Source organism: Piliocolobus tephrosceles, unplaced genomic scaffold (assembly GCF_002776525.5).
Source record: "Piliocolobus tephrosceles isolate RC106 unplaced genomic scaffold, ASM277652v3 unscaffolded_108, whole genome shotgun sequence".
Taxonomy (NCBI): domain Eukaryota; kingdom Metazoa; phylum Chordata; class Mammalia; order Primates; family Cercopithecidae; genus Piliocolobus; species Piliocolobus tephrosceles.
In genome coordinates, this window is record NW_022291865.1 from 1,332,015 (window position 1) to 1,345,862 (window position 13,848).

The window sequence follows — 13,848 nt, forward strand, 5'->3', positions numbered from 1 at the left end:
TAATTGACTACCTGGTCTCAACACTTATCACTGAATGACTACTAAATGGCTGAATGAAGAAATGTAATTGCTGAGGCTGAGAATGTGGTGTGATATACCTTGATAACTCTGTGGCCCCTTCCCAACTCTGAGATCTCTTTCACCTTTGCCCAGTTGTCACTGCATCAGTGCATGTGCATGTAGTGTATGCATGTCCATAAGCACAGATTCCCCACGTGGGTTTCTCTTTTACGAGGGACTCAGAGCCCTCAAAATCATCAGTGACAGGTCACCTAAATCTCACGTCAAGCTGTGAGTCATCAGGACTGAGAGTCCGCAGGAACAGGTTAAAGGTGCCTTACTTTAACAGGAATATAATGAGCACCTACCCTGTGCCCAGCCTTGTACTAGGAATGTAGAAGTGCAAGAAAAGTCTTATATGAGCTCAACTCTAGGGGGATGTGTAATTTGGCAGACAAGATAAGGCAGACACATTAAATTACAGACAGCCAAATCCAGTGCTGAAATGTGTGACACAGGCGATCAGGGTTATGTGAGGGCACGAGAAGGGATGAGTGTGGTGTGGAGTCATTGATGAAAACTTCACAGAGGAAGGTGCATTGAGACTGAGGTGTGGCTGGGATATCCAGTGGAGTTGCAGTGTTGTGGCCTGCAGTTAAAAGCCTGAGAGGCTTTGAGATCAGAGAAACGTGGGTTTATGTCCTGCCCTGGCTTTTCTCTTTCTGCCATGTGACCTTACCTCTCTAAGCTCCAGGTGTCTCATCTTTAAAGTTGGGATAATCATATGGGCCTGAGGAGAACTAAGGGAGGTAATCCCCGTGCCATGCTTGGCACCACATCTGGTACCTATGATGATGATGTCCTTGACTAGAAAGGCTGGAAGACAGTAAGTGCAGTGAGGGATGTGTTCAGTGACAGCAAGGTCTCTAGACAGGCTCAAGATTCAAATTCAGGAGTCCTGGGCACACAAGCGGGAGAGAAAGCCATAGTCGGGATGAGCTCTTTGTGGGAGGACAGAACCAGAAGGACAGAGGGAGCAAGGCCCCTGGAAACATGTGTGTGCACGGCTTCTGCTGCACAGATCTGAGTGCTTTGAAGCTGATGCCTTCGCTTCACCCTCTATGTAAGAAACCATTCTTGCCCCTCTGTGACTTCATTCTGTTCTACTGTGACAGTCTGCTCCCCATCCAAGTCCTCTCACAAGCCATGATGAGCAAAGGGTGAGACTGGATCAGTGCAAATCCATCACCACTCAAAGCTTATGCTCTACGGACTGTTGAGCTTGGTACCCAAAGCATCACACAGCCATTAGGATAGTGGTGTGTTGAACTCAGAAATCACCAGAACAGGCAAAAGATTCATAAGACAACATCCATCCATCCATCCATCCATCCATCCATCCATCCGTCCAGCAAAGATGCAGCAAGATGCAAAATGGGCCTTGCCCTGTATTATTAATAGCTGAGTAATGATAAAGATGAATAACACACAACCCCTGCCCTCAGGAAGACAGACTTGTAAACAGTTCATCACAAGCCTCGTACTCTGGTCTCATAGAGAACTTCAAAATGCTTCAGGATCAGTTACTTGTGTTAGTGTGGGACAGTGCCCATCAAGTCATGTTTAGCAGGAGTTGACACCACTATTGACCCTTCAGGTGACCACTCATGAACTCATCCATCCGGGTGAAGGGCAGGGGGAGGCTTGCTCCCTGCTCTGCCTCCCTGCCCTCCTCCTTGGCACATTTTCTTGTTACTGTGAGTGTCATTCACCCTCCTGACTGTACTTTTAGCATAAATGTGCCCCTGCAATGCTGCTCTCTTGTCTCACTGCTGTCTCAGGGTCCTTCAGTGACAGCTTTTCAACCTTCAGCCTCACCTCTGCAGCTGTCCTGTGTCACCTCCACCTACAACCCACTTAGTCAGCTCTACCCACTGCCTGCCCTAGTTCTTCAGCCCTGTTCAGACCTGCCACGCGAGCTCAAGGCTCCCTTTGGGCTTCTCCCCTCCCTTTTCTGGTCCCATCCAAGGCCTGTCCCCACCCTGGCCTGGAGAGGCTCTGTGTCAAAGTGCAGAATAAGAAGAGGGTGAGCTAAAATCTGTATGCAATTAAATGTTTAAACTAAAAATTATAAGTTTTTATGAAATGACAGTAGTGTGTGTGAAGAACCCTTAGAAATAACCGTATTTTTGACTTGGTCATTTTACCCCTTAGAATATATCCCAGAGGAGGGGAGATACTGATCTACAAAGGTATTTATCACAGTATTTACAACGGGGGGAAAACTGAAAACCAACTAAATGTTTCAAAATAATCACCACTAAACTCTTGCTTTGGGCAAATATTTGATAATATAGGAAAATACTTGGGATGTAAAATTAGGTGGAAACACTAAAATGCTGAACTGTATGCATACTACTGAGAGCTGGACTCAGTATTGACTGCAAGCTTAGCAGTGAAACCAGGATGTTAGTGGTAGCTCTGCCTCTTATTAGCTGTGTGACCTTGGTCAAAGTAGCAAACTTTCTTAGCCTCTGATTCTGTGTCTTCAAAATGGAGATAATAATAGTAGCTGTCATATAGAGTTGTCTTGAGGATAATGTGTATGAAGCATTTAGCACTATGCCCAGCTGGTAGATACTATTATTGTCATTATTAAATTGACTGGGTTGTCATTGCTGGACACGAAGGGACAGGGATCCCCAGAGCATTTCATGGTGGGATTTTCCTGTACTTAAAAGAGCACAGAGGCCGGACGCAATGGCTCACGCCTGTGCCTGCGTTGGGAGGCCAAGGCAGGTGGATAACTTGAGGTCAGGAGTTCGAGACCAGCCTGGCCAACATGGTGAAACCCCATCTCTACTAAAAATAAAAAAAAAAAAATTAGCTGGGCATGGTGGTGTGTGCCTGTAATCCCAGCTACTCGGGGGGTGAGGCAGGAGAATCGCCTGAACCCGGGAGGTGGAGGTTGCAGTGAGCCGAGATTGCGTCATCACACTCCAGACCCAGGGCACTAGGGCTGGAGTGTGATTTTTTGACTTCGGGGAAAAAAAAAAAAAGCACAGAATGGAAATACGGCAGAGGATAAAGAATGGGAGTTGGCTGGCAAACAGAATGCATGGCTCCCAGGAATAAAGACAACACTCTGCCTTCTTTCAATAATGTCTCTACCAGGTAGAAACTCTCACTTTTCTAAGCTCTTGTTACATGGTTTTCTTTCCTTGTTGGCTTGATCTGTGATGCTTTCCTAGAGAGGCTTCCAAGATCATACACCCGGGAAAAATCATACAGAACGTTTTGCTTGAGAATCTGATGGTCTTAAGCAATCATTCTAATCACAGAAAGGAATAGAATTCCAGCTGTGGCTTGAAGCTGGAGATTTAGGGCCAGAAAAGAAGTGCAGTTGAGTCGGGCCTCTGAGTTTTGCCAAAGGAAAGGCATGCCTGTCCCACCCTCCTGGCGTAAGCAGAGCTCACAGCTTGCTAGACTTTATTGGCTCAGGCAGTGCTCGTCTGAGCAGTCAGCATCCCGACCTTTGCATAGAATCTCTCCCATGAGCTCCAGAAGTGGGGAAGGAAGTTGGAAATATCACTATTCCAGTGTTCCAAACAGCTCCAGCATGGTCCTGCAGATGACGAATGGAAGATTTCTCCAGGTCCAGGCCCCAAAGTCTGGGAATACACAGGTCCGGAATCTACAGCTCACGGGTGGCTTCTGCCCTTTTTGCAGTGATGAGGTGCCTGGGGATCCCCACCCGTGTGATCACCAACTTCGACTCTGGCCACGACACAGATGGAAACCTGATCATAGACGAGTATTACGACAACACGGGCCGGATTTTGGGGAATAAGAAGAAGGATACTATCTGGTGAGAAACAACCTCTCAACCTATTTCTAGGGCCACACATCGGAGCCAAGCCCCATGGCAGGAGGAAGGGCAGGACGATGTCCGTGAGTCTGCTCCCTCCCCTTCACCTCCTCCACCCCCCACCCCCAACGCCAAGGCTGCCCCCACACCTCTTGCCAATCTTCAGCTGGGAGACAGCTGAACAAAGCCCATTTGAGGTTTAGAAGTCTCACATCATAAGAACGTTCTGCCCCGGGTTGAGGTTTTCATCTTTGTCACCTCCTTCGCAGAACCTCCTGGGTTCAGGGGAAATTGTCCAGTTTTATGCTTGGTCTAACAGAGTATGGACAGCCACGTAGAAATATGCTTGGACAAATTGTGTGACCTAACGCTACTAGACTGAGCGGGGAAACCCAGCCCTGTCTGTCTACATTCTGCTTGGCCTCTCTGAGCATGAGTTCCTTCCTTCCCAATATGGGGCAGAACCCTCTCTAGAATGAGGGTCTTTTGACCTATAGTCAAACAAGGTAGGTCAGATAAAATTTTTATGGCCAATTTTTATACAGAAAGGCAGAGGGAAAGCCAGGGTAGTACTTTTAGGTTTTAAGACTGCCTTTGGGGAAAAGGGGTTCTGGTTTCCATGACCTTCCCACCTTGGGGAAGAGAGATGTTAATTTCTATGGTTAGCCATGGGGGTAAATGAGACGGAGAGACAGGAAGACTGGAAAAGCTCCCGAAAAACACTTCTGCTTCTGAGACCTTCATTTTGGAGTATTGTTTCCTGAGTGCCAACAGTTCTGACCACAGGACGGCCTTACCTCCGAATACAAAGACAGCGACTGCCTCTGTGAGTCAGCAACACACACAAAGGGGCCACGAAGACTGTTTCATGAGACAGTGAAGGATTTTTAACTTCAGTGGACTCTGGAAACCTTCACTTTCTGTCACAAGCTGAGTCCGCAGAGGGAAACTCTTTTCTGGGAGGCAAACAGAGGTCCACGAGAGGAAGACCTGTCACTAATTAATCATTTTTTTGAGCCAGGGTCTGGCTTTGCTGCCCAGGCTGGAGCGCAGTGGTCTGATCAAGGTCAATGCAGCCTTGATCTCCCAGGCTCCACTGATTCTCCACCTGAGCCTCCCAAGTAGCTGGGACTATAGGCACGCGCCATGATGCCTAGTTAATTTTTTTTTTTTTTTTTTTTTTTTTTTGAGACAAGGTCTTCCTTTATTGCCCAGGTTAATCTTGAACTCCTGAGCTCAAGCAATCCTGTCACTTCAGACTCCCAAAGTACTAAGATTACCGGCATGAGCCATCGTGCCTGGCTATCCACAGAGGTTTCAAGCCCTGCGTGTGTGCTAAGTCTGTCTTTCCATCCAACAATTCATTTGCTCGTCCATCCCTTGCCCTCTTCTAGAAAGACCAAGCAGTACAACGTCTCCCTTGGCTCTGTTTGACAGGAACTTCCATGTCTGGAATGAGTGCTGGATGGCCCGGAAGGATCTGCCCCCTGGATATGGAGGCTGGCAGGTGCTGGACGCCACACCTCAGGAGATGAGCAACGGTGAGGCTCTCCAGAAGAAAGGCAGGACCCGCTCCCATGGAAAGTGCCCCACCCCTGTCCAGCCCTGCAACAAACGGCCCACCAAGGCTCCCCTGTTCTCCTTCAGGCGTCTACTGCTGCGGCCCTGCCTCTGTCAGAGCCATCAAAGACGGAGAAGTGGACCTGAACTACGACACGCCCTTTGTGTTTTCGATGGTGAATGCTGACTGCATGTCCTGGCTCGTCCAGGGAGGGAAGGAGCAGAAACTTCACCAGGACACGAGTTCTGTTGGCAATTTTATCAGCACAAAAAGCATCCAGAGTGATGAGCGGGATGACATCACAGAGAACTACAAGTACGAAGAAGGTAAGTAAGTAAGCCAGCCCTACTCAGAGCCCCAGTCCTGCAGGAACCTTCCCCTACCCCAGGGAGCCAGAGAGCAGCTGAGAGGCAGGACCCAGCCGCACTGTCGCCTCAGCCATTCAGTTTTGAGGCCCTAGCTGGGGTGGCCCCACGGCCTCACTTCTTTGTCACGCCCCCACCCCACATCCTGCAGGCCAGCGAGCTCCCGCCGCAAGGCGCTCACATGGACTATGGAGCCCAAACAGAATATGAATCCTTCACCCCTGCTTCCCGCCCCAAAATCAGCCTCCCACTGAAGACGACAGGGAATTTAGTAAACACTATGCCATTCATTTATTTTATTTAGGATATTGTTTAATTCATTGTGTTTCACTGAGTCTTTGGAGGACAGGCTGAGGCGAGCCCAGATGTTCACTCCCACCCCTCCTCCCTGCGTGGCTGGCAGGACCAGAGGCTGACTCTGAGGTGACAGCCCTGGCAGCAAGGCCACAGGGGAGGCTATGTTAATCTGTTATAGATGAATGCCTGGAAACTGAGAAACGCCAGCCACTAGATTCAACTACCAGGGAACCAGGCAAAAATATCCAGTCCATGAGGGCCGAGGCAGGGTGAGGGCCGGAGCTGGGATCTGGCTGGGGAGGATCTGAGCAGGCACAAGGCAGGGTGGGTAGAGGGTGGCAGGGAGGGCTGAGCAGTTGCTGGGAGTACTGGTGAGTGGGTGTCTGTGGTTCGTCTACATGGGCCTCGGGGACAGACACAGAGAGGCTCCAGAATTCCCTACCTGGAAAGGGGATTCGCAGTAGGGGGCGAGTGTTGAATACAGCCCAGCAGTGTCATCACCACCCTCTCCCTGCGGCCTCTGGCCTCATCTTGGCTGGGTTGCCCCAGAAATGGATCCTGAGGCAAGCATTCAAATACAAGTGGTTTATTTTTGAGGCTATCCTGGAAATGCTGGTAGCAGAGTGAGGAAGGGAGACAGGGAAGGGGAGGAAATGGATATAAGAGTACATTTGCAAGCCTGTTAGCACAGTGACAGCTGGCTGGGAGCTCTGGGAGTGGGGTTGCCAGGAAAAATACAGGACAAATAATGCTTTAGTGTAAATATGTCCCAGGCCAGGAGCTGTAGCTCACACCTGCAATCCCAGCACTTTGGGAGGCTGAGATGGGAGGATCGCTTTAGCCTTGGAATTTGAGGCTGCAGTGAGCTATGATGGCAACACTGCACTCTAGTCTAGGCAATAGAGTGAGACTCCATTTCTTAAAAAAAAAAAAAAAAGCCAGGCGCGGTGGCTCAAGCCTGTAATCCCAGCACTTTGGGAGGCCGAGACGGGCGGATCACGAGGTCAGGAGTTCGAGACCATCCTGGCTAACCAGGATGAAACCCTGTCTCTACTAAAAAATACAAAAAACTAGCCGGGCGAGGTGGCGGGTGCCTGTAGTCCCAGCTACTCGGGAGGCTGAGGCAGGAGAATGGCATAAACCCAGGAGGCGGAGCTTGCAGTGAGCTGAGATCCAGCCACTGCACTCCAGCCTGGGCAACAGAGTGAGACTCCGTCTCAAAAAAAAAAAAAAAAAGATGTCCCAAATTCTTTGTTGTTTGTTTCAAATTAAATTGCCTTGTATTTTTGTTTGCTAAATCTGGCAACCCTATCACTGATTCGGTGTGAAGTGCTGAACAACACTGCAGATTTATCGCACCAGAGAGGCATAGGGGCTAGGGTGTTTATCCATCAATTCCTGTCGGTCATGAGTTGAGGGCTGTTCCTAGGGGATGCAAATTCTCTAGCACTTCTGGCCCGCCCATGCATGAGCTGAGTCTGCTCTGGTAGCAGAGAAAGTCTCAGACAGAGTTGCAGGGGCTGCAATTTGAAAAGCAGGGCCTGTGGGCACTGAAATGGCAAGTGCCAAGGGGATGTGGGTGGAGCTGTGACCGCATTTGCTACAGAGGCCCACAGGGTCCCCTGTGGACTCAGGGGGATTGGAGCCATACCCTGGTGGTCCTGAGTGTCCTGCTCAGGTGCTCCTCGGGCTAGGAGTATTCAGTCTTCTCCCACCCAGCCTGGCAGGGTCTGGGGTCGCACAGACCACAGATGTGCTAAATCGGATTCCCATCTCTCTGGGCCCACTCTTTTTAAATTTAATTTAATTTAATTTAATTTTATTTTATTTTATTTTATTTTATTTTATTTTTGAGACAGAGCCTCACTTTGTCGCCCAGACTGGAAGGGCAGTGGCGCGATCTTGGCTCACTGCAACCTCCGCTTCCCGGGTTCAAGCAATTCTCCTATCTCAGCCTCCCGAGTAGCTGGGATTATAGGTGCCTGCCACCACGCCTGGCTAATTTTCTTTTATTTTATTTTTAGTAGAAACAGGGTTTCACCATGTTGGTCAGGCTGGTCTCGAACTCTGGACCTTAAGTGGTCAACCCTCCTTGGCCTCCCAAAGTGGTGGGATTACAGGTGTGAGCCACTGCACTCAGACTTTGGGCCCATTCTTACTGAAGCAAATGTCTCCAGATTCTCTTTTGTCTGGAACTGGGCTTAGAACAACCTGCAGAGCAAGGGTATAAAAGTGGCCTCTGCCTCAGGATGTTGTGGCAAATGCATTGAAGGGGTAGAACTGGTCCCTGGGGAGAGTACGTACTCAACAAAGGCAGCTTCTGGCATTATAAGGGAGGCGTGGGGAAGTATTCCTGCACATGTGGCCCACAGGGACCTCCGGGATAGAGCAGAGAAGCTGAGGCCACTCTGGGAACTCCGCACACCTAGGCCTCCTTTCATATGTCTTTACTTATTTAGTGTGCTGCTCCTTTCTCTCAGTTTCCAGGAATTAGTCTATCCCTGAACAATAATCTGGCTCTGGAACAGGAAATCACACCATGCCCTGCTGTCTTTAAGAGGTTTATTTCTCTGCGTTTGTGGGCCTTTGTCTTTCCCTTGAGGACATTAGGATAGAGTTGAGCGGTCACAAGCACAGGTTTTAGAGTTGGGCAGTTTTGGTTCCCGCCTGGGCTCTGCTCCTTACTAGTTGTGTGACTCGGGCAGGTGACATGACTTCTGTTAGCCTCCTTTTCTTTATCTGTGTATGGAAGAAGAAGAAGAAGAAGAAAAATGGTAATGGTAATATGCTTTGCTTGTGGTTGATACGGGAGGATGGGTGCGAAGTGGCCAGCAGAGCCTGCCTGGGAAAGCACATGAGGAGTGGAGGGACTGCTTGTTACTGGGAGTGAAGGCCTGAAGTTGTTGGTGGAGATACTGGGTGGGGGATGGCGCTCAGCCTTGGTGTACCCTGGTCAGCCTGGCTCACAGCTGGTGCTGCGCTCTCCCCACCTTCAGGTTCCCTCCAGGAGAGGCAGGTGTTTCTGAAGGCTCTGCAGAAGCTGAAGGCTGGAAGGTTCCATAGCTCCCGAAGAGGAGCAGATTTGCAACCTTCCAGGCCCACCCCACTGAGCCAGGACAGCCCTCGGAGACTGCATACACCTTCCCTTCGACCCAGTGATGTGGTCCAAGTCTCCCTGAAATTCAAGCTGCTCGACCCGCCCAACATGGGCCAGGATATATGCTTTGTCCTGCTGGCCTTCAACATGTCCTCCCAGTTCAAGGACCTCAAAGTGAACCTGAGTGCCCAGTCTCTGCTGCACGATGGCAGCCCCCTGTCCCCATTCTGGCAGGACATAGCGTTCATCACACTCTCTCCTAAAGAAGGTATGCATGTGCACAGTTTGTGTACGCAGAGTTGGTTTTGGCAACATCGGTGTGGTCAAGCCGGCCGACAGGGTTCTGGGGGCAGACCCCTGAGACACCGTGATTCCTACTGTCCCCTCTGGCATGATCCCCCTCCTTCCCTCTTCTCCTTCCTCCTTCCTTCCTTCCTTCCTTCCTTCCTTCCTTCCTTCCTTCCTTCCTTTCCTTCCTTCCTTCCTTCCTAGTATCTCCTCTCTGCCTCCTTTCTCTTCCTCCTCCTTTCCCACCCCAACAAAAGTAGCTGGTTTTGCAGGAAAAACCTGAGATTTTGAGTCTCTGAGACCTTGGTTGGAGCCTTAGCTCTCCCATTTCCTAGCAGAATGGCCTTGGGCAGCCATTTTGGCTCTTTCCAGCGCATTTCCTCATCTGAAAAGCTGTCACCTGCTTCCCCGGAACTTGGTACTCGTTGACTCTCTCTTCTCTGTGGAAGAGAGACCCCAGGTCCAACCCAGGTCTGGCTGATTTTCTCAGCTACTCTCACCCCATCCTTGTGTTCTTTCTTTAGCAAAGACCTACCCCTGCAAAATCTCCTATTCCCAGTACAGCCAGTACCTGTCAACAGACAAGCTGATCCGCATCAGTGCCTTGGGTGAAGAGAAAAGCAGTCCCGAGAAAATCCTGGTGAACAAGATCATCACCTTATCTTATCCGAGCATCACGATTAATGTAGGCAGGAGTCCTGCAAAAGGCTTGTGGGGCCCCGTGGATCTGGTGGGGAGGGGGTGAAGCCCTGTGAGAGGGCAGCCTGGGCCTGCTTAGGAGAGCATCCTCTCCCTCCTTTGCCTCTTCTGGTGCCCCAGGAGGGAAAAGTTTGTCTGAGAGGTCTTCATCCTCTTGTACCACCCACTAGAGGCCCTATGGATGGGTCCTTGAACAGGTGCCATGGACAATAGAAGAGATCCCTCTTGTGCCATTCCTGCTGTTGGCCTTCCCCATGGTTCAACATAAGGAAAGTGAGCACAGATGGAGGGTCTCTGGTCTGGGGAGAGCCCTGTCTGAAAGTCAGTTCAGATTTGCCATTTTTTGGCTGTGCATCCTCAGACAAGGCCTTGGGCCTCTACTTCTTGAACTGTCAGAGAGGGGATTAGAGTAGGTGGCCTCTGAGGACCCCTCCTGCTCTGACATTCTGTGATCTTCCAAGTGGGAAGATTTCAAGGGCTCCCTTCCTTCCCATGCTGTCTCCCCGAGGCCAACCAGCCTCCTAGACCCTGTTAAGTAAGCCCATGGAGCCCCCTCCGGTGGGGAAACATGAAGGTTTGGCGAGAACTTGGGCTTTTATGGCATCTTAGCAAAGAAGCAATATGTTTTTAGAGAAGTGACAAGAGAAAGGGAAAGGACCTTGAGTCTGAAGGGGTGGCGAATTTGGGGAAGGCAAATACATGGGAAACTCATGGTAGATAAAACTTAGTTAGAAAGTCTGTTGTGTAGATTCCTCTGGTGCCCTCTCCAGGCTCATAAAGGTCTGAAGTCATCTCTGGTGATCAGCCTTTGTCCTTCTTGGTAGAGAGGGGAGGGGGGACACCTTTGTAAATTTATGTCCTACTTTTAGGCAAATAAGGGGCAACCAGAGAGCTTTTCTTATATCTGCTTCTTCTCAATTGTCTTCGGCTCAAAGTAATTCTTATGCCAAAGTGGCATATTCGGGGATGGCATATCCTGCCACCTTACGGAACAGTGCCCTTCACAAATGTCTGGTGAGTTGAGGAATGAGAACTAATTCTCCTTCCCCTCCTGGTCTGTTTAGGTTCTAGGAGCAGCCGTTGTGAACCAGCCACTCTCCATACAGGTGATATTTTCAAACCCCCTCTCGGAGCAGGTTGAGGACTGTGTGCTGACCGTGGAAGGAAGTGGCCTCTTCAAGAAACAGCAGAAAGTCTTGTAAGTGCTGCAAGTGCTCAGCCTTCTCTTCTGTTCCCGCCCCCCGCGAGATTAGCACTATCCTTCTCCCTGGACGTGGGCTCCTGGGCCAGACTCGCGACACTGGGGAAGGGAAAGTGGAAGCGCTCCCTCGCACTCAGGAAGCTGGGTGGAAAAGGGCTCTGGGGTCATCATCATGCCTGTGGTTTTCTGGCATGCTGCATTCTCTGTTGCAGCCTTGGGGTCCTCAAACCCCAACATCGAGGGAGCATCATTCTGGAGACCGTCCCCTTCAAGAGTGGCCAAAGGCAGATCCAAGCTAATATGAGAAGCAACAAGTTTAAGGACATCAAGGGTTACAGGAATGTTTATGTAGACTTTGCATTATAAATTCTGGAACAACGCGCCGACGTGTGCCTTTCAAGCTTCAGGAAAAGGAGCAAGTTCAAATGCGGGCTGCGCCATTCCCCACCACAACAGAGGCTTCACAGGGCTCCAGCGAGAGCAGCAGAGGGGACGACGTGTTCATGGTCTGTCTCCCCTGTCTCCACTAGAAATGTAAGCTCCATGAGGGCAGGGACTTTGCTTTATTTACCTTGTACCCCTACACTCAGAACCATTTCTCACTATGCTAGGCACTCAATAAATATTTTTTGAATGAATGAATAGGGTACTCCAGCATCCAGAGAACAGGTAGGAAATGTGTATGGATGGATATTGCCCTGGACCATTTGCACAGCTCCCCTGGACTCTTTTCAGGGCCCAGGGATTCCACTGTGTCCCATCCAGAGATTCCAGGGATTCCACAGTCTCCTATCCAGAAGCGTGATTTGGCACAGAGGTCAGAGGATACTGGTAGGACTTGGCCATGACTTACTGCTCCCTGCCCCAGATATCCAGGAAAGAAAAAGACAGGCTGAACAGCTCACTGTCGTTGTGTTGTTGCAATAGCTAATTCCCTAGTATGAATAACCTTCAGACCTTGCTCTCCTTTGCCCCATGTAATCATCACTTTCCTATCTGTTCCCTGGATGCTGGAGTCTCCTATTCATTCATTCAAAAAAGCATGTATCGAGTACCTAGCATATGCCAGAAATGGTTCTGAGTGTAGGGGTACAAAGTAAACAAAGCGAAGTCCCTGCCCTCATGGAACTTACATTTCTAGTGGAGGCAGGGGAGATAAACAATGAACACGTCAACAAATAAGTGAGATACCCACAGGTGGTGTATCAGCCACGATCCAGTTAGAAAAGCCAAAAACTCACAGGTATTTCTATATACTACCTACCTACCATCTTTGTGTCTTGGGGAAAAAAAAAAAGCCTGGGAGACCTTTCACTCTTGGCCTTCTTTTGAATCCTTTCCCATATCACATCCAAGAGGTCCCTCAGTCCTAACAGTACCAGCCTATTCACTCAAAACTCACCGATGCACTGTGGTCCTGGATGGCCTTGGGTTGGCTGGGGAGATAAAACCAGCTGAATAACACAATGAGGTAGACTTTGAGTGGGGAATGGAATACTCTTAGAGTTTTCTATTAGTTGCAGCCTGTGTTTGTGGTCACGCAAACTCCACCCTTTCTGGGTCCTACTGAACACAAAACAATTCTGAGCATTATCTCCTCTTGTGGCACTGCACAAAGTTCTGCCCAAAGAAAGACATGATGCACTTGCTCTCTCAGTACTGGCTACGTGACTGAGACAGCTGTCCCATTAAATACACTCACAGTAAATAAAGAAGATAAAGACTTCCAGTATGTATAAACCAAAGGGTATGTGTAGTTAATCAGAGGGATAGAAGGGCATGTGGTAAGAATTAGGGAAAGTGGGGAAATAGTCCTGTGAGAGAGTGGGCTGAGAACCAGGAGCTACTGGCAGGGAACTGGAAGTAACTTAAAAGTATTCCATCTTATAATTATTACCTGGCAATCATGACAAATAGTTTAAGGAAAACACCAGAAAGAGCAACATCTTACAGACACAATGACCTCTGAAGCACATGGAAGGTTTCAGGAACTGCACCCTAGGACTCTTTAATGAGTCCTGGTTTTAACACCACATTCATGAATTCTTTCATTCAACAAAGATTTACTGAGTTTCTACTAGGGGCCAGTCCTCTGCATGCTGAGCGCCAGTCCCCTGGGCCCACTTTTCTTTCTCTATACTTTGTCTCTGTGTCTCTGTCTTTTCTCAGCCTCTTGTTTCCCACCTGACGAGAAACGCCCACAGGTGTGGAGGGGCTGGCCCCTTTCAGCAAAGGTTGTCTTTCGTTTATTCGTTTAACATTTTTTGAGTTCCTAATGTGCTGAATGTTCTAGGTGTAGGGAATAGACCAATAAACAGGGCAAATAAGGTTCTCCTCAACCCATTCCCAATGGACAACCTCACAACCCCTCATCCCCCATCCCCAGTGGAACTCAGTATCATTTCCTTCCTTCCTTCCTTCTTTCCTTCCTTCCTTCCTTCCTTCCTTCCTTCCTTCCTTCCTTCCTTCCTT

At 49.4% G+C, this 13,848-nt stretch overlaps 1 protein-coding gene and 1 long non-coding RNA gene across 5 annotated transcripts in view; one reads left to right on the forward strand and one right to left on the reverse strand.

Annotated features, from left to right (window-relative positions):
* The window catches only part of LOC113219844 (protein-glutamine gamma-glutamyltransferase 5), a 36,443-nt gene extending 24,701 nt beyond the window's left edge, over positions 1 to 11,742 (forward strand). For both annotated transcript variants that reach the window (XM_026447863.1, XM_026447864.1), the window contains 7 exons: positions 3,730 to 3,868; positions 5,306 to 5,409; positions 5,516 to 5,755; positions 9,088 to 9,456; positions 10,001 to 10,161; positions 11,240 to 11,373; positions 11,589 to 11,742. In XM_026447863.1, coding sequence (XP_026303648.1) covers positions 3,730 to 3,868; positions 5,306 to 5,409; positions 5,516 to 5,755; positions 9,088 to 9,456; positions 10,001 to 10,161; positions 11,240 to 11,373; positions 11,589 to 11,742 — 1,301 coding nt within the window. The remainder of the gene's footprint in view (positions 1 to 3,729; positions 3,869 to 5,305; positions 5,410 to 5,515; positions 5,756 to 9,087; positions 9,457 to 10,000; positions 10,162 to 11,239; positions 11,374 to 11,588) is intronic.
* Positions 8,658 to 13,848, reverse strand: part of LOC111529187 — a 14,628-nt gene continuing 9,437 nt past the window's right edge. For all 3 annotated transcript variants that reach the window (XR_002727339.1, XR_002727337.2, XR_002727338.1), the window contains exon 3: positions 8,658 to 8,830. This is a non-coding gene — a long non-coding RNA (uncharacterized LOC111529187). The remainder of the gene's footprint in view (positions 8,831 to 13,848) is intronic.